This window comes from Amblyomma americanum, chromosome 1 (genome assembly GCF_052857255.1).
Source record: "Amblyomma americanum isolate KBUSLIRL-KWMA chromosome 1, ASM5285725v1, whole genome shotgun sequence".
NCBI classification, from domain to species: Eukaryota; Metazoa; Arthropoda; class Arachnida; order Ixodida; family Ixodidae; genus Amblyomma; species Amblyomma americanum.
The window spans coordinates 437,945,301-437,966,163 of NC_135497.1; the positions used below are offsets into that span (position 1 = coordinate 437,945,301).

At 44.7% G+C, this 20,863-nt stretch overlaps 1 protein-coding gene across 2 annotated transcripts in view; it reads right to left on the bottom strand.

The window, feature by feature from the left end:
- Positions 1-20,164, bottom strand: part of Mcad (Medium-chain acyl-CoA dehydrogenase) — a 93,698-nt gene extending 73,534 nt beyond the window's left edge. Inside the window, exons 1-5 of one of the 2 annotated variants that reach the window (XM_077650535.1) lie at positions 20,044-20,164; positions 18,240-18,336; positions 13,686-13,783; positions 8,336-8,405; positions 3,119-3,219 (exon numbers count right to left, since the gene is read on the bottom strand). In XM_077650535.1, coding sequence (XP_077506661.1) covers positions 3,119-3,219; positions 8,336-8,405; positions 13,686-13,783; positions 18,240-18,336; positions 20,044-20,064 — 387 coding nt within the window. In that variant the 5' untranslated portion in view covers positions 20,065-20,164. Of the gene's footprint in view, positions 1-3,118; positions 3,220-7,728; positions 7,830-8,335; positions 8,406-13,685; positions 13,784-18,239; positions 18,337-20,043 lie in introns of both variants that reach the window. The other variant, XM_077650536.1, reaches the window with a different exon arrangement.
- Between the last annotated feature and the right edge of the window lie 699 nt (positions 20,165-20,863).

Consider the following 20,863-nt stretch of genomic DNA (forward strand, 5'->3'; position numbering starts at 1 on the left):
GAAATTCCACGCGGACAAAATCCATCCAAGCACAGTCGCGAGCGGTGCCCTCTTAAGCCGCCCTGTCGGCGTCTCGTCGTGATTGCCATTGGCCATCCATTCCGAATACCCGTCAAGTGACCGCGGAAGCTGTCCAAGACGAGGAGCGATCGTCAGGCCAGCATGGCGCCTGGGCGCTTCTCCCAAACGCTTTTTACCCAGTCGAGCACAAGCTCATCGTCCATCCAGCCCTTTTCTTGGGCGCGAACTACAATTCCCTTGGGGAAAACGCCTTTAGGAATCGTTTTTCTTTTCAGGATGACATAGGAAGGCAGCTTCCGCCCGTCCGCGGTGACGCACAGCATAACGGTACACCGCTGGCGCTCCGCGCCGGTTGTCCGCACGAAAACACTCTTCTTTCCGTTCAGTTTAACTGTGCAGCTCTCGGGACAGTCGAACCACACGGGGGTCTGGTCGGCGTTCGCTATCTGCGAAAATATATAGTTGTGCTCATGACACAGACCGATGACATACTTCTGAAAGCTGAGCACCTTGTCGGTGTAATCGGGGGGCAGCCGCTGGCACAGCAAGGTCCTTCGCCGAAATGATAGGCCCTTCCTCTTCAGAAATCTTCGTACCCAGCCGGCACTAGCCTTGAAGTCCTCGTGTGGTATGCTTTTAGCACGCGCCAGAGCTTGTGCCCTCACGCGCAGCCGTTGTTCCGCACTTCCATTGAATAGCATAGCAGCTCTTCTTCTAGCTCAGGAAATTTGCATGGCTTGCCTCGGAAAGCGCGCTTTTTGGAGCTGGTATTCTTCAACGCATCCCTTTGCCCGCACCACCGTCGGACACACTTCTCGTCCACGTCAAATTTTTTGCCCGCGGCACGCTTGCCGTGTTCGAGAGCGAACTCCACTACTTTCAGTTTAAAGCCCGCCGTGTAGCTGTTGAGGTGCTTGCCCATCGTGCAACAGTGACAATGCTCGGAGGCAGTTCATGAAAAAGTGAAGAACGACAGCGCACGAGAGCAACAACTATGCCGAGCGACCACGCTAACACAACCACCAAAAAACGCATCCTTTGACAGCCAGAACAGAACAAAGTTAGACCTGGCGATACTGATGCTGATACGGATAGCGGAAGTACAGTAGCAGAAGCTCGCGGCAGAAGAAAAGATGATGATGATGACCCGCGGCCTCGGGCGCCATCCATGGGCGGCACCTCGAAGCTCCTGCGCACATGTATTTCGAAGGCTATTCTTGCGTGTTTCCTGGAAAGTTTGGGTGCGGCCCTTACACGGATTTTTTTTTTTTCAAATATTTCCTTTGGGAATACGGGGTGCGGCCCTTACATGGGTGCGGCCCTTACACGCGTTTATACGGTAATGTCCAACAGTCTAGCAAAGGAACAGCAGCTCACAATTGGAAGCGAGGTGCTGGAGGTGTTAAAGGAATACGTCTACTTGGGCAGGTAGTGACAGCTGATCCGGATCATGAGAGGAAAAAAACTAGAAGAATAAAAATATAAAAATTTCGTAGGAGCGCACATGACTGGTTCTCTGAGATCATGAATAGCAGATTACCAATATCCCTCAAGAGAAAATTATACAACAGCTATATCTTACCGGTACCCACCTACGGGGCAGAAACGTGGCGGCTAACGAAAGGGGTTCAGCTTAAGTTAAGGACAACACAGCGAGCCATGGAAAGAAAAATGTCAGGTGTAACTTTAAGAGACCGGAAGTGGGCAGAGTGGGTGAGGACACAAATGCGGGTTAGTGACATCCTAGTCAAAATCAAGAGGAATAAATGGGCTTGGGCAGGGCATGTAATGTGAAGGCAAGATAACCGCTCGTCCTTAAGGGTAACAGAATGGATTCCAAGAGAAGGCAAGCCCCTATATATATACCCCTATATATATCCCCGAAAACTTCTAAATATCATCCGCCCACCTAACTTTCTGCCGCCCCCTGCTACACTTGCCTTCTCTTGGAATCCGCTCCGTTAACCTTAAGGACCAGCGGTTACTTTGCCTTCGCATTACATGCCCTGCCCAAGCACAATTATTCTCAACTTTTATTAGTATTGCAATGAAGAAGACGACAGTGCGCCACCATCGACGACGATGAAGAGGTTCGGCCGGCCTCGGCGACCGGCTGCCGCGTGCATTGGAGAGCTCGAGCTCGCTCTGGAAGTCTGTTCTGGTGCCGCTGCTGCTGGGTCAGTTTGAGCAACGGTTACACCACCAGCCCTTTCAGACTTTTATTGAATTGCAGCTCTACAATGAACCGCTCTTCAGGCGCACTGTCGTCTTCTTCATTGCAGTATATCATTAACCTGCGTTTGTACCCTGACCCACTCTGCCCTCTTGCCACAGTTTTAAAACTCAGTTTGGGCACCACTGCACAAAGAAAATGCTGCACTCTTTTCAACAATGGTGTATTTTCTGATGCTGAATTGCAACCTAAACAAAGTGAATTCCTTCCAGTGAGGACGCAGTTGCCTCCATCGGTGGGTATGGGATCACTGGATCAAACCTGTATCTGAAAGCATGATGGTTTTCCTACTTTCATACATCGTCTGGTGTACAAGTTACCAGGTCATTGCACCTGTGGCCAGAGTGGGCCATTGGATGAAGCAGAGATTACTGCCATTTAATGGTCATGAGATAAATGATGGCAAGGCGGAATCTCAGAACTAGTCGAACTGGTCTGCCAGAGATACAAGCACTCCCACGGTGGCCAAGAATGTGTTCTCCAGGAAACTTGTGCAACAGAAGGCATCGTCAGTTACAAAAGTTTACAATGCACCGCACCACTCATTTCAATGATGAGATGGACTGTGAACTTTTGCAACATAGGGTATATGAAACCCGAAGACTCCACTACGCATGCACCTTATTTGTTTTTTTTTCTTCTTGTTATACCAAGTATCGGGAGGTCCCCTTGCTGATGCCCTCAACACCAACTTGCTAGTCTCTAAAAGACTAAGCATCACCACGTACAGTGACCAGAAGTACTGCCTCTTGCATAAAATTTGGCACACGAACAGCGTTAAACATGGACTGGAAAGCAAATAAAAATAACACGGAAGTAAAGGTAGCTTCCATGGCGAAAGCAAAAAAGCGGACAAGTTCCTACCCCAAGCTCGGTACCCGTCAAAGCGAGACAGATTCCCGAGCAGGCGTGTGCAAACTCCTCGATGCAGAGGCACGTCTCAAAGCTCTTCAAGTCGGGCCCACCTGGTGTGTGAAGGAAGGGAGGACACACTTGAGCAATCGCAGCTGTGGGAGGGCAGGGCCCAGGTTTGCACACAGCTGCTGCTTGGCACCCAACCACAATGCTAGCCTTACCAGTTTGCACTTGGCATCATCACCGTCAGCCCCTTTTGAACTAGGCACATGACGCATGAGCCAATTTCCATGCATCTGGCAAGCCAAACAGGGGCCAAAGAGCAATGCCTTCTTTTGGGCAGCTTTGCATCTTGCAGGGCAGCTGTGTGCAAGCCCGGTCAGAAGCTATGTTTACGTCAAGCAGATCAATGGCAGCCGAACAGGGTGGCACACAAAAAGCCAAAAAGCAATAAACAATTCAAAGCACCCAAGCATATTCTGCTGCCACTTTTGTTTGTTCTGCCATGTTCGCTAAATACCATTTCTTGATGCTGTCACCAGAATCCAATGAATGAAGTTTGCTTGAACAAAGGAAAAAAAACTTTCTGCAAAATCTGCAGGTACCAGGACCTGTGAAGACGAGCAAGTTGTCCAGAAAAATGGCAGGTGGAGCTCTAAATGCTGCTGCTAACTAAACTACTTGCATAAGCAAGCACTCTTCCAGAGAAACCAGGTTTACCAAAAGCTGTCAACTTGAAACAGCAGCTGTAGCTTTAAAAATATAACGTGCCTACAACTGATGTCGGATACAGACTCAACATTGGCATGCAAAGGAGTTACCACAGAGTGCTCTAGATGACAGACTTCAAAGGCTGTTCTGCTTAGACACTGAGCCAAAGACCCTACAGCACAATCACAGTGCATGCAGCTAGGAGTGCTGTACCAAACAAAATCTCTGCTTTTCTCTAGAGCTGCCCATGCAAGACTACAAACTGGCATCACTGTTGTTCCACAGCTAACCAAAGATGTCTGCCAGCAGCAAAAGCACGCCTGTGAGCTGAGCAGCGCCTACAGCCCAACCTTAACATAGCAAGTGGTGGGCCTTCTTGCAATGATTAGTACCAACCTGCTCAAAAATGCAACAACGTGCTCAGCTACTGAGAGCAATGCTACAGTGAAACATGACCTTGTAGGTCAAATTACACACAACATCTTAATACTTGAATTAAGACAGTAGCAAAAGCTACCATATTACACTTCTCCGTGACATCATTGGTGGCAAAGATTGGCAAAGCACCTGAAAATTTGTGTACACCACAAAAAGGACATGCAATAATGAGAATTATATCTTGCACTGCTCTGGCTATCGATATCTTGGTCCTTTACCACTGCAACATATGATTAAGAGTACAAAAATGGAAATAGCACCCTGCAATTTATTTTCCCAACAAATCTAGCAATGTTTATTACTAGTACTCATTTTTTCATGCCCATTCAAAGAAGTCAGCTTAATAAAGCAAGCCAGCCAATCCCTACTCAGCAAATATCCGTGTGCAGAACATCACACCTTAACAAACCTCCCCGCAGAGTAGGTCCAGAGTGAGCGGAGTCGGCAGTAAAAACCTCAACTGCTTACTACAGATATCGCCATTACGAAAGTTGGTATTGCAATTTATAAAGTTTTGAGACATGACCAGTCTGAGTTCATCTGGCAATACACATCTGTTGCCATCACCCTTCATGATCCTTTTTTCTTTTTTTTTGACCAGGTCGATTTCACAACCCATCTTTCATGGGGACAAAGTACTTGTGCACCTGTCTGCCCCAGTGGAATAAAATGGGTCATTTATTTTACCTGCCTTTCTGTTTGGCCCCTTGACGTCCTCCACTGCTGTCATCCTTTTTTGTGCCCCACTTTCTGTTTTCGATGAGGTCGAGTTCACTATCTGCCAGCGATGAGGGCAAAGCCCTTATACACCTACCTGCCCCAGTGGAATGAACTGAGCACATTTATTTTACCTGTCTTTCTGTTTGGTCTCTTGAATTCCCAATAACATGCGCATCCTTAAATCTTTGTTCACACTTGCATGCAATGTGAGACTAGATTTCTGGGGTGCACAATCTGCTGAAAATTGCAGCAACATTATCAAAGTCTTGATTCAGACATCTACCTGAATGGCCAATGTAACTATTTCTCCACGACACAGGCACCTTGCGACACTTCTAGCACATTCAACACATACTTTTTTCCAGTGGGCAACATAGCAATCACCCCTCTGAGCCTGGTTTTATTACCACTTACTTCACCCCAGACGGTGTTGTGAATACTACCTGCACATTGTATCGGTTCGCAATCTTTTTGTCTATTAGCTATTTCCAGTGATTCATGCACTTTGCTCACCTTAGAGAACACCCCACTGATCACATGTGCCACACCATTTGCAACGCTGCACAAACATTAAAAATGTATGCCCATCACAAGCTCCAAAACTTTCCGGCAGCCTCGATCCTCTTCTTCCTTCTTTGCATGCAGTAAGGCCCAAATGTCCAAAACTGTCGCTGAGGGCTACCACTTGGCCTGTGATGGCACATGACATCACTGGCCATGTGACAATAAACACCCCACTGTCATGCCTCATGAATGAACTGGTGGCATCCCTTGGCGTGGGACAACCCCTCCTCCCCTAGCCAGGAGAGTGCCACCTCTGACTGGGTGGGCTGCACACACCTTCGTGGCATGTTCAGTGTAGCAAGGCTGATCCCAATCAATCAGCCTTGGCAACGATCACGTGCGACTAAGCAGCCTCCCCAAAGTCTTTCCCACCAAAGCCGTGACAACTGCACGAAGCATGCTGAAACTGCAGCCATCATAAATGGTTAAATGAACAGACTCTCGTCAACCCTTTGGCCCTGAGCTAGATTTGTGCCATGCAAACGAGTCAACAAATCCAATGCAATGTCCCTTGTGCGCCACAAAGTGGGGAGCTGCACCTCGTTTTACAGAGCTAGCTAACAAGGAAAGGTGGGCTGGTTTCACAGCACTTGGTGTCCAGTTCTTACTCTGATGTCACATGGTCACAGCATGTATGGTGCATGTGGCTCGCCAGCATGCAGTCACTTAGATGCTCGCTACCATGGCAAAGATGATGGGCTGCTCGAACCAGTACTCGAAAGAACAATAGTGCCACAAACGTGATAGCAAGCGATGACTACGGAAAGATTAAGTCGCACACCCACGAAGTACAGCAGAAGTGTCAACGGCAACAGGATCCTGCCGTGCAAGTTCATAGTGGCCAAAAGAAGAGACCATAGCAGCAAGATCAAGAACTGGGCACCTGTGAAGCTAAAGGTGGCAGACTGCCACAGACTGGCCAGCCACAATGGTGCCAATCGGGCTGTAAATTTCAGTGGTAGCTGTACATTTGACTGCCCCATTCATCAATAACATCATAGTGAATCAGAGTTAAGTGACCAGTCAGCACTAAAATTCACAGCATCATTGATGGTCATACTGCAATTTTTTTGCCACACCAAGCTGAGATTAGACTTTGCAAAACACAAACCACCAGAGTGCATGAAACATAACACAAGCTTTGCAGTGTAAAACTGAGAGAACTCTTAATTATTACTGAATGTTTAAAAATATGCTTGGAGACACTAGCTTAAATATGCTGTCATCAAGTACAATAAGAGCATTGCCATGATAGCATTGAGCTGAGAGATGGAAAGCCCTTAATATCGAATTTCCCGTCTTCTAGTTGGTCTTGCTTCACTAACCAGCACAGAGGAAAAAGTGTGTGTTGTCAGTTAAATGCGGCACAAAATACCACTGTAGTAGAACTTGGGTGAGATGGCACAGGTGCATACTGAGTGGAGGAAGCAGCACAGCCGGATGAAAGACAGAAGGAAACAACACAAGCGAGTCTTGTCTTTTGTCCGGCTGCGCTGTTCCATCCAATATGCACAAAACACCAAGTTAAAGACCTGAGGTACTGTTCCAAATGAAAGCAGTGCATGCCATTTTTGTAGCTTGCATTTCTCCTTGCTTCCTGTTCAATGTACTGCAAAGAGCAACCATTTCCTTTCTGTTCATTTCAGTGCTAGTTTTTCTCAAGAGGCCTGCGAGTTGCACTTTTCCTCCAAGGACAGAGTTTTGGGTTTAAGTTGGACCATTGCTGCACAACTGCTCACATCCCAGTTGCAAAACTCGCACTGAACACGGGCTTTTTCCTGGCTGCATTTTCACTCCCCAACCGCACGGCCCATCCAAGGCCCCGTGCCTTGCTGAAGTCCTAGTTTTGAGACTCCCATTGAAGGATATGGTGAATCACCTAAGATCTGACAACCATAAGAAACAATTCTGAAAACAAAGACCCCTTGCAGGCACTCTGCACCTGAACTATCAATATTGCTACGTTCAGAGTTTGAAACTATCAGTACATGGGTGCTGCATGACAAACAGGGAGTGGCACTAGTTACTGAGATACAACTGCTTTACAGAATGTACATAAACTGTCCCACTAACAAAACCAATTAACAGGCTGCCTTAAGCAATAAGACATGCAAATTGCGGAGAGTTTTGCAACTGGACTGGGCCCACATGTTGTCATGGTAGCAAAAGCAAGTCACTCCAATTACCCCAAGGCCCGTTCCTTCAAGAATGGTTTTGATGCCCGAGCAGGCGTACGCAACCTCTTCTGTCACCAGACAATGGCTGATGAGGCTTAAATTGCTGCCACCTGGCGAGAGACGACACATAAGGATCAGGGACACAAAGGTCCAATGGTCACATACCACACCTGTGCTGAAATGAGTCAAAGAATGAGCACCACCTCACCAGTACTCATCTCACAAGCTGGAACACAAATACAAGAAACAGTTGCAGGAGCACCTTAAACAAAGTGAATGGGCAGTAATAATTACCACCCACTGTACCACTTTACTCTCAAACCTGTACTTTATGCATGCAAAAATTTTGCTGCCCATCCTCTCCTTGCAAAACAGTGATGAAAGCCTTTGCAGAGCTTCAGCTATAAGTGCTCAAGAGAAAAAAAAAATCAGACGGCATTCAAGAGCTAGATGACACAATGTACATGCCAATGCGTTATTATCAAGTGTATCTCTCATCGTCTTGTACCAGTAATGTGTTCAATGAGCAGCAAAGCAACATAATGAGAGCAAGAAGCTGGTTGTGAATAACAATGGTTGCTTTTCTACATTCACAGGAGGAGGGAAGTGCACTGACCGTACTTTGCGGGAATGGAGAGGTTCATCAGTCCAACTTCGAAAGCTTTCTTGACAATGTCCCAGGGAAACTGCAAAAGGCACGGCTCATTAGATGAAATGCTCTTCCAGACACCATCAGTGCACAAGGCTGTTTGCGGCTCCTTTCTTCCACACCACGCCACTAGAGACCCAGGCACCACCCCAGCAAATGACATCCCCAACCCTGTGACACCAACGCTGACGTCACAACTGCTACGATCAGCTCTGCATTGCAGTATAGCAAAACAAATCACTGCAAGAGAGACACCCTGAAGGCATGAAATAAACAGCCATCTCAGACACCAAGCCCACCGATCTGTAATACATACATCTGTAATCTGTAGAATATACACCACACCATACTAATTACCAACACAAAGTACATTAACTATTTACTTCTGCTTTGCGACTCCCCTAATTCAAAACATTTATTAAGAATGAATGTTCAGCCCTTCTTCACCACCGCTTTGGACGCATCAGGTCACGTTCCAGTGCCTTTTAATCTTAAAAACAGTGTTCGGTTAATGCCTGAAGACATTTGTAGATCTCAAATCAATAAACACATTACACAGCTGCATCAACTCAAAGCTGGCAGATTAAAAAATTTCAATGACAACAACGATAGGTGTAATTGTATTGACTACAGCCAGCTTGGCTGGGCACTGTTTTAAATGTACTGTAAATCAGGCCATTCGAAAAAATACCTACTTTATTTGCTGGGGTACAGTCTGCAGACTATACATGTTTGAATGCTAAAATTTTATGCTCCCGACTACTTACTACAGATGCGCATTATATTAGATTTTTTTCTTCCTGTATCGCCCACTGTAGCACGCCATGCCCTACACAATTTTCACAATCACAAAGTTTCTTTTTTATGGACTTCGCTACCATTCCCATTACGAACATCACTGGTTGTGTGTGTATTTACTGGCAGTAAACAGTGCAAATACCGCACTTTCACTGTTTGAACTGTTCGAACCTCCTAAACGTTCGGAAATTACTAATTTCTTGTTCATCTAAACTCGTGGTGAAACATCGCGACATTCCCCAATGGCAGTACCTTGCACTTGTCACATGAGTTAACTTCGAGCTGTTTCCTCACAGAATCAACTTCCAGCCCGCAGTGGCAGAAGCCCAGGCGCATAAAATGATAGTGTTGACGACCACTGACAGCTGTCGCCGCATGCTCTCAGGTGGGAAAACGAAGTGCAGCACTATGCGGCACACCACTGCATCTAGCCACGATGCAGGCAACAGCTGGCTATGGACCTGGCCAGGCAGCGATCCTCTCGTTTTATAGCACTACTACAGGATGTGTGCGCGCATGGAAGCGGCCCGGCTTGTGGAGGGCAGCGGAAGGGGGCGATGTTGCAGGCAGGGTGTTTCCCAATATTTGCATACGCTACTGCGGTTATTTCGTGGCGACCGCTTTGACCATTCTCAATTTTCACCAATTAGAATCTTGAAACTGCATATCTTAGGCCACACAGTCCCTTGCCTCGCCATCATCCGACCACCAACGTCACTCCTCCTGTACGGAAGTATCTGGCCACCTTACAATGCTTCATGACAGCTTTCAGTGAACTCCTTGTCATATGAGCTTGAAGTGAAACTGTCACAGTAACTTTTTTTACTCACAGCAATTATTATTGAAAAATTGTAAACAAGGTATTATGCGCGGTCCACACGGGCAAATTTAATGCAAGTAAATGCCAGTGCCACACGCGCACTAGAAACGCCAGTAAATGCTTAATGCCCTAAGTGTGGGGAGATACTGGTCTTGAAATTCAAATTTTTATTGTTAATGATATCATAATAAAATCACGTGTGTATATGTATTTCCTCCTCCTGTGTTCAGAAATGTAATTAGTTTCACCACAGCTGAATTATTTCCCATATTATGGGAAAATAACTGAAGCCTAAATAGGTAATTTCTTGCGGGTCATAAAGACACTTCTCCTTAGTATATTTTGGTTCCGACTGAAATGAAACTGCAGCCAAGGACCTACCATGTGGAGCTATGCTATTCATATTGTTATTGAGGTACATAACCATATAAATATGTTTAGTTATGTCAAAGCACCATAATTGTGAAATATAATTGGTGACATTATTGTTCACAAAATTTTATATGTTTGACTCAGCATTGAAAAGACAGCATAGCTTCATGGCTTAGTTTGTTCTCAATTCAATGGTATAAGATTAATTGAAATCATGCTATAAAAACATAGCAAACACTTCCTCAAGGCTAATCATGTTGGCAAAAACATGAAGCTGAGAAACGGAGGTTATTTTGGAGGTCTCAGAAAATGCCGAAATGCGGTAGTGAAGAGGTAGCACACCCGGCTTGCAACGCAAAGTTCCATTTCATGTTCCAAGAGGATTTGACAGTAGTGAGCAATACCGGGATGTAGAGAAGAGTGTCAGCTTTTGAACAAGACCAAGAAGGTGACCACTGGGGACACAGTGATGGGAACTGACAGGCTTGACTACTGCATTTTGCCCCGAAATCGCCATTTTGATGCTTTGGAAGCATCAGTATATCGTTTATAGTAGTTCAAGGTCGAATTAGATCTTGACACTTTGCAGGTAAGTACTTGAGAGTAAACAACCTGAATATGCCACATGTGAAAAATTAAAATTTTTGCATTTTTTTTTAATTTCAAGACCCACGTCTCCCCTTTAATGCCATTATTTTCTAAGTTCATGCTACACGTGCAGATTTAATATAATTATATGTATGTTGCAATGATAACGCCTGCGAGGTAGTCAAAAATTTGACTTGATTTTAAGCAGTGCTAATCAGCACAAAATCTTGGCAAAGTTGTCCAAATGTAATGTAAAAATTATTCTGCCCAAAATGCCCCTGTCCTTGGTTGACAAGTCAAAAAAGTAGTCTTAAACTCGCGTGTCAGCAGACACAAGCCAATCCGTCAGAGAAGTGCCAGTCAAAATGGCACCATTCACATCAAAAATGCAGCACAGGTGCCTCATCTAACTTAAAGGTATCAATAAACCAGATAGCAAGTTGTTACTAACAAATCTGCATCCTTTTTGCACACAGAACGAGGTCGGGAGTGCACATTTCTCCGGCAAATGTATGATGAACTCAGTAACTTGGAAATGACAGTAATGCTAAGGTCATTAAATTTTTGTGTGCAACCCTGCATGAATGCCATTAAAACTTAATACCCGTGCCACATGGGCAAATTTAATGCCAATAAGTGCTTACTGCCTTATTGTTTTAACAGCATTCACACGGTGCCTTTATAAGGAACTGCTCAGCATTGCAGATGCAGTACTGATTTGTTTCCTTTTTTTCTTGTGTTGATACCTCCTCCCTTACTCACTGATGCCTGCTTTTTCCACAGGTCAGCTTTTCTCTTCCACATTTTTTTGCTGCTTTGTCTGTTTCATGTTTTTACTTCGTTACCAGTATAGTCCCCTTTTGATGGAAAACCTGTGGTCCATCTGTCTGTCTCTCTGAGTGTGTGCGTGTACTATCACGATGGAATGAAACGCGAACATCGCGGCGCCTACACGCTCTGCTGTTCGAATTTCTTTTGATCACGATTTTACCATGGCGGTAAGAAAAATACGTTAGAGTCGTCCTAGAATGCATCACAGATGACTCTAGCGTCCTTTTGCTACCACCAAGGTAAAAGCGTGATGAAAAGAAATGTGAACAATGGAGCACCTAGGCTCCACTATGTTTGCATTTTTTTCCATCACCCCTGCATGTGTGCGAGTGCGCATGTATGTGAAGCATCCACCCCTTTGCACCCCTAGCAGATCAGGGCACCTTGCCTCCACCCGAGCATCCAGTGGGTGCACCAACCAGTAAGAATGCACCTCCTCCTACGACCCTCCACCTACCAGAAGCCAACGAAAAAGCAATGGCGAAATCAGACTGAAAGACGCAATAGGAAGACAATCGATGTAAAAGCAAAACGTAGAACCTATACTGTTAACGTCTGCATTTTTTCCACTGAGGTCTAACTGTGTGCAAGTTCCTCACTAAGTTGCAAAGGAGACAAAGTGGCTGTGTGAGGAGGAGCACCCAAGCTAGACCTGGCTGGCAACTAGAAATCATCCCTGGTCTAACCACCGCATCTGCCTCAGTTGGTTTGTGACAATATTGACCAAGTGAAACGAAACATTACTTACATTGATGCTTTCCATATCGCATCTCAACTACCTGCTATGACTAGCCTCAGAACAGCCTGTTGATAATAACCAAGATTTTCAGAAACAGAAGTGAGTACATATAGCCTGCGCACGTACTGAAGGTACGCTCCATGCTGCTTTTTCATTGTACTGCGCTGTAAAGCCTAATCTAGCAGCCTCACTGGCAAAGTCATGCTGCAACTAAGCTGAAAGTAGGTTTATTTCACCAAGGCTGCAAAATATGGGATATTTCAACAGACTTCTTTCCATTGTTGCAGAATACCTCTTCATGCAATTCGCAAGGCAAAGAAAGTGGGGTCTTGCACAGCCTGACAGAGCAAAGTAGCTGTGATTCCTTGCATCCACAAAACATCATCAAGACAGGCAGGCATGAAGGTGTAGTTTTCTGTACCCCTAACAGGCCTGCAATGCCTTGCATGGAAGTCAACGAAGTATGGAAACAGCTTTGCAGGAAAAAACAATTGCATGTGTCACACTTATATATCATCCTTTTATCTTGCGGGCACTAGAACAGTGGCAGGGATGCATTGACTCTTCATAAGAGCAAGCATATTGACTGAAAGGACCGAGTGGCAGCCACCTAACTCGGCAGCAGCAATAATGTAGTTGTATTCTCCTTTCTGGTAACTGCAAAAACACTGAACGGTATCCCCAAAGAGAGGGCAACAATATTTGTACGACACTCAGCTTGAGTCCATCTTACGCACTACATCTGAAAGAAATTACTTGTCAGACTGACTTCTGTCTTTCTCCCCGTCTCATCCCCGCTGTTATTTTTTAATGTGATTTGCATATTTTCGTGCACCTGAAGCATGAGTTTGACAGTATAAAACATCCAGTTGATATTCAGCATCCCTGTTCGTCTTCGCTCATGCCGTCCTGTTAATTCACTTTTCATGTTTTTGGTAACATGCCCAACCCACTTCTCGCAACCTGTCAACAGGTTCCATCTTCCAGTCTCATCAACAATGTCCCAGCAGAGTCCGCTCAATGTCACACGTTCCAGCACCTTGAACAGAAAAATGAGCACCTATCCACACCCAAGCCAACAATGCATGTCAGCGTCGCGTACAGCCAGCAGTTACCTGTGTAACCACTGACTGTGCGGCACACTGCAAAGTGGTTTTTGTGCTGCCTACCTCCCCGGTACGGTCGTAGTGTGCTGCCTTGGGAAGGATCTCCTCTCGGGAAAATTTTCGCGCCAGGTTCTGATACTCCTTCTGCTCCCCTGACAGCTCTGCACAGACACCACACTCGCTCAGTTCCAAGTCTTCATATGCAGAAATGAGCTGCAACTCACACATCCAAGTGTGGGCATTCTCATGAAGCCCACACGACACAGACCATAGCAACATCCAAAGATATCTCACAAAAAGTTTTATCTGTGCCCACACAGTGCAACTCAGCACACACTTTGAGACAACAAACCACAGTATACACTCTTCTATAGTAGGATACAACTTAAAAAAAAAAAACAGTTGGCAACAGTGAACTACACACTGCACCGTCCTGTACTGTTCCATTGACAAATCACAACAGCAAATGCAAACAGCTTTTTAATGCTTGACTGAATCAAATAATCCAGAGGAATCAAAATTCTTGAGCTTATAATTTTGTCTGGTGGTTAGCTTCTTGTTTAGGTTCATAAAAAAAGCCTTACCACTAGATTACTTTTTGTTCTAGAGGAATTCTGTGTGGTGGTCCTCAATGTGGGCGGAGCTTCACTGCAAAGCCAAGTTGTAGGTGACTATACAAGGTGTTTCACCTAAGACTTTACATAATTTTAAAAAATAGGCTTTTTGAGTTAGATGAGCACTTTTTTCGGCACAGCATTGTCAGTGGTGTAATACATCATAATACAGCTAAGAAGTGCTAACTAGCACGCTGGTTAACTGATATTGAACAGCTAAATTTCTAACTATTACTGTTAAGCTCCTTAATTACTGAGAGATGTGCAGCCCACCGTATAAAGTATAATAACCTTTAATAACCACTGTAAATTGTATAAAGTCTTAGGTGAAACATCCTGTAAAGCACGTGTTGCCATGATATTCAAAGGTGGCAACAAAAATTACCCGAACAATTATCGCCCCATTTCGGTATTGCCTCTTTTTTCAAAATTAGCTGAGCGTGTTCTCTTCAGGCGAATAAATAACTTCCTACAAACTAAGCATCTAATCTGTCCCCAACAGTACGGTTTTCAGGCCGGTAAATCAACTCAATCAGCTCTGTTAGATATTAAAAACTCTATAATTAACAATTTTGAGAATAGGCTTTTTTCTGTTGGAATTTTTCTTGATTTGTGCAAAGCCTTCGATTCAGTGAAGCATTCAATACTACTTCATAAATTAGAGACTTATGGGATCCGTGGAGTTGCAAATACACTTTTGGAGAGCTATCTAACTGCACGTATCCAGTACACTCAGATTCATGATGCAAAATCTACTTTTGGTACGATAAATGTCGGTATCCCTCAGGGTTCAATTTTAGGACCACTTTTATTTATTTTATACATTAATGACATTGTCAACATTCCATTAACTCCTAATATTATTATATATGCCGATGATACTAATGTCTTTTTTCTGGCTCCAATCTTCAAGTACTTGAACGGCAATCTAATGCCTGGCTTAACGAGTTAGCAGTTTGGCTCTCTGTTAATCAACTTCAGTTAAACGTCAGCAAAACAAAGTTCATGCTCTTTCATCCTAAAAACAAACCTTTAGATCATCGCGTCAAACTAGCTTTTAATGACTTGAACATCGAGCAAGTTTATAGTTGCCGCTTTCTAGGTGTGCATTTTCGCAGTGATATGGGGTGGACAGATCATGTAAACTGCATTAGACTAAAAATGGCCAGGTCTATTTGTGTTATCTATCATATTAAGCATCTACTTCCACTACAGGTTAGAAGACAATTATACTTTGCCCTTGTTCATTCCCATCTTGTATACTGCAACCTGGTGTGGGGAACTTGCAACAAAACCGATTCGTATAAATTGCTTTCTCTTCGGAAAAGAAAATAATCTTTTCGAAACATTTCATGTTCGCAATTTCTTTCATTCCTACAATTTGAGTTTGGCTGTTCACATTTTTTATAAAGTAAAACATAATTTCAGGTCTTTCCAAAATAACAAGAAATGTTACGTATGGTTTACGTGCGGTCGCCTTATCCACTGAAAGACCTAGAACAAACTATGGAAAACAAACTATAGATAACCAAATTGTAACATTGTGTAATGCTTATCAGTCTCTAATAAAAATCGCCGCAGAATGTCATAGTGTATCTGGTTTTAAGAAAAAACTGAAGATTCTTTTTCCTGTTTAAATTCAGCTAACTGTATATTTTGTCTTTTGCGTTGCTTCCTTTACTGCCGAGTGTGCATATCGTGTTTTCTGCCAATTGCCGTTTATTACCGTAAAAACCGCAATATAGGTCGACCCCCTAAATAACCAATTCTAAAAATGAAAAAAAAAAAATTTTCAGTGGAAAAAGTACCTAAAGACATCCTTACCTTGAATCAAATGCGACTCAACAGGTTGCACAATGGGCGGCAGTATTTTTAATTTAAATGTTACACCCGGCCAGTTTTGTAATAGTATCGCGTGCCCATCGGCCCGCATGTTTGTTTCTGGCACACAGAAGTATGGCACCGTAGAGCAAAGCCATTCTTCATCATGAATCGCCGCACCCAGGATGGTGAGTCCTTGAATTGTGCCCTCGTGAGTCTAGAGGCCCACGCGATCTCTACCGAATTCACGCGGATGCATTCGGCAGTCACAGGCAGCTATCTTGCACGCAGCACAACCTTTCCATTCAATTCTGGATACACTGCGGTCCACCCACGAAATGTTTTCTTCTGGTTGCTGCAAGTTGTAATACGCAGCTTCTGCCTCCGCCAGTACTGAATGCTCCTTTCGGATACTCCAAATTCATGTTGTGTAAAAAATGTTTTTAATTTTTAGAATTGGTTATTTAGGGGGGTCGACCTATATTCCGATTTTTACGGTATCTTTGAATCGTTTTTTCAGTGTTTGCTATTTCTATCGTATAACTTTTCTTGTTTGTTTTGAAAGTGTCTTTTTTATTTTTTACCATGCGGCCACTGTTCTATGTACTATTTGGGGTGTAGGCCTCGTCAGGAGGTTTGCCTCGTCTTCCTCCTTTTGCCTCACCTCGAGGGCATATTGTATTATATGGCCAAATAAAAATGCTACTACTACTACTACTACTACTACTACACCAGGTGTTTTTTTTTAACTGTTTACAGATCGTTAAATTAAACCCTGCGAGAGATAAAGCAGTGCGGTGTGTGCGGGTGGATTGTACAGCAAGGCGGACATTATGTATGAGATAGAGCTCAGTGATTAAACAATTAACTAATCAACTTCTTCTGCTTTTAGGGGCCAACATCATATTAAGAAATTGAGCACCGTCAACGTGAAAGCTGAGCGAAGTTTATAAATTTTCTTTATCAGCAATGCAGTTTGGAATATTTAACGTAAAAAACACGTATTTTTTAGCTCGTAAAGTTGCCTTCCCACAATGTACATTATTAAAATGGCGTTGCTCGCATTTCTAATACAACAAATATGGAAGCCCTTGTCTATTTTATGCCGTAGAAGCAGTTAACATGATTTCCTCGACAATATTATGTCTAGTGATGCCATTTTAAAAACGTACACTGCGGGAAGCCAACTTTACAAGCTATAAAATGCGTATTTTTGAAGTTAAATATTTCAAAATGCATTGCTGCTAAAAGAAAATTTAAAAACTGAACTCAGCTTCTGTGTAGACAGCCTTCAGTTTCTTAATATAATGTTGGCCTTTGGAATAAAAAGCAAAGAAGTTGATAAGTTAATTTTAGTTAATTAATCGTGGCTCAAGCTGCTTGCATGCAGCTTTTACCTTGGCTTCCTTCATCCGTGAGAATGGGAAATAAAGAATGAATCACTGAGCTCTATGACGTACATAATGTCAGCCTTGGTGTACAAACCACCTGCACAGACTGCATGGACGTATCTTTCGCAGGGTTTAAAATAACGATCTGTAGACAGTTAAAAGAAACACCCGGCAGAAGACCCTCCCCAACTGCAACACCAGTCCTCCATCTTCTCACACTCCAGCTCAACAAGAGGGTGGGCAAATTGGTTCATTGCTGGAAACTAGCTGTCTTGCAATCGGGCAATGGCACGCAAATGAAAAAACACAAGATATGCCACATGCATGCCCTGCACAGGGAATGCACATAAGATGTCCAATTTTAATACCATGACAGCAACATCATGTAGTCAGCACTGTGCAGACACATCACTGTCCTAAACAGCTGTACAGGACTGTGCCTAAAACAAGAGAAAGCGACTAGAGACAAGCACACACATGGCTATCTCACACTGCTCTGCTATTTGGTTTCAGATTACTGACAGCAGTGCATGGCATGCCACCAAAGGCTGTAGTGACCACTAGTGAGCAAGCTTTTATCGCTTAATACTGCCTAGACACAGTGCTGACTCACAATCAAGATTTTATCATCACATACTGCACATTTATGTGGCACACCGAATATTGCAATAATTAAATAAGTCAGAACTTGTGGCAGTCTCACCATCTATATGTCTTTGTGTGCAGTATAATTAGTAACACACCATGCTGCAAAGGAACAGGTGCCACTGGCATTCACCATAGAGGCTCACCAAAGCAATATCCCGCATTGTTTGCCTTGGCTGTAGCAGCAGCTGCCTCAGCAGACAGGGGCCGGCACTGCTGGATGGACTTCAGCGTGCGGAGCGCCTGCACAGGAACCGGATCACTTTGAGCCACATAAAAAACGCACTGGCTGCTCTGGACACAGCTAAACAGACTTCACACCCCAGTCGTGCCTTCCTAATATCCACAGCCTCTGTAATACCAACCACCAGTATCAATGCACCTCTGCAAGGAGTCCATTTTTCTCTCTGTCCTCAATTTATCAGCAGGTCTCGAGCAACACAGTGCATCTTTGTGAAACTCCACCACACACTCCCTCCTCAAAGGTCTGAGGAACAGAATGCCGATGGCTCTGGGAGGGCAGGAGATGCCACGAGGGTGTGGTGGTGTTTTGTGAAACAGTGACTGACCAATCTGCTAATGATGGAAAGGAAGACCGCATCTGGCCACACCATGGAGAGGCCGGTTTTCAGAGAACACCATGCAAGCCAACCTGAACTGCACCGTTTGGCAGCAAGCACTTTACACCATATATCCTTCCTCCGATTTCAACAAAGCCTCTGCCAGCTATCTTTCCCTGCTGATGAGAAAACGTAGCACATTCTCACTTCTATCATTTTTTTCTGAGCACTCGCAGCAAATGTACTGCCACTCATTCATCTGAGGAGACCCGAATGGTGACACAGCCCACATAACATCAAGAGTGCACACATAAGAATACTCCTCACATAATCGCTCACACAGACACAAGAAAACTACAACCCGATCGCCCACTGAGGCAACTGCGAAAAATGGATTTACTGTCCTTTTTGTTTCTGTCTTTCCATTGATTAATGTTCGTGTGGCAGCGCTTCAGACATTATGCCTCCCTTGGATCTCCCTTGTGGCGAAAGGAAGCTTGTTTTAATGTCAATGCCAAGCTTATAGTTTTTTTGTTTTTTTTCCGCCTCTTCTTTTCCCGTGGCATCATGCCAGCGTCCTTGCTCAAATGAAAGATACTCGCTTTAGTAACAAATATTTACATCACCACTGGAGTGCACACTTAAAAGCAGAACGAAAACTCAACAGCCATGCAAGCAATTTTTCGGGTCAATTCCATGAAATATCAGCAGACCTATGCGCCCATCGCGACCGTACGACAGCATTACTTGCGCAGAAGAACGAGGTCTTCGTGCCAAGCCGTATCGCAAGCCACGATTTGCACATACTGATAAGCGATAGGCGACATCCGGGTAAAAGTACGAACCGCAACCACCACAGGATGACCGTCGAATGTGAGACAGAGTAAAACACCTACACGAGAAGATGACAGTGAAAGCGCAGCTAGCACAGGGTTCAAGGTGCGCCGCAGTGCACGGTGCACTCCGATCAATGAAACTGCGATGCCGATTTCCTCTGGCGCTTCTTTGAGAGAAAAACCAGTTCTACGTAGAATAAATTCTCCCACTTTGCACAATATTATGCAAGCACACTTACCCACACTTTTACACACACAACTAGCCTAAATGGGCCAGTAATCAGCGGCTTATTCCTAGTCTGCAATTCAATGCGCTGTAAATATGACGACGCAGCACGACTGATACGCGCGCATCTTTTCCTCACGTCGACATTTTCCGTGTTTGAGACAATCTGACTGCCCATCTTCAATGATTTACCTCACGGCACGGCTGATCGGGACCGTGCACTTTACGTCATGTAACGCAACATTATTTTTTCTTTCTTTTTCCGTCGGCTTGTGTACGTCGTCTGCGGCACCACACAGGCAGAGAAAAGAACGACCCTCTGGCTCACCTTAGTAAGTCTTGCAGCCATCTTCGTTAGTGTAGCGATCTTCCCAAAGTGTCTCGCGTCAACAAGCGCAGCTGCAGCTCAGGAGGCCACTACACGGAAATCGAGACTGCGGGACCTTGGCCGCCTTGGCGCTCAGCGGGACCTTGGCGCTCAGGAGGCCCGCCGCTGTGACGCGCTCCACAGCCCGGCCACTCGGCATACGGCGCCGCCGCTGCCGTCAAACAAGCGTTTGCGGGTAGGTAGGCTGGAAACGCTGATTGGTCAAAAAAATGTGACGTCAGGTTTGTAACGTCATGATCACGTGATTTTTTATGACGTCATGTTTGGTTGGGGACAGACACATTGCCGTCAAACGAGCCGAATCAACAAAAGGCAAGAAATAAAAGATAAGAACTCGCTGTTGCCAGACTTCAAGTCAACACACTCTGACTTTAGGGCCTGGCTCGTGCCGGCGCCAAGGGGAGGACAGGGGCGCAGGCCGTTATAAAAAATTATTGCTCAGCGCTTCTTTCAGCCCTTATGATACACCCTCGCCGGTCAGCGAGTATTTAAGCTATTGCCGCAATATTATGCCAGAAATTTGACTCGCCATCCCTCAATGAAGATCCTGGTGCCGCCATATTTGCCTGGGGCAAGCCGTTTCAAGCTGTTTGCCCGTATTTTATGTTTGGGCGTTTTGACTGATTCAGCCCAGCCCATGTGGGCTGTGAAAATTTTCGGCACCACGCTCTCACGGCGATCTTGATACACGAAGCGTAAACACTCGAGACATGAATAGAAAGAAAGGAAAAAGGAAAGAAGGAGAGAAGGAAGTAAAAGG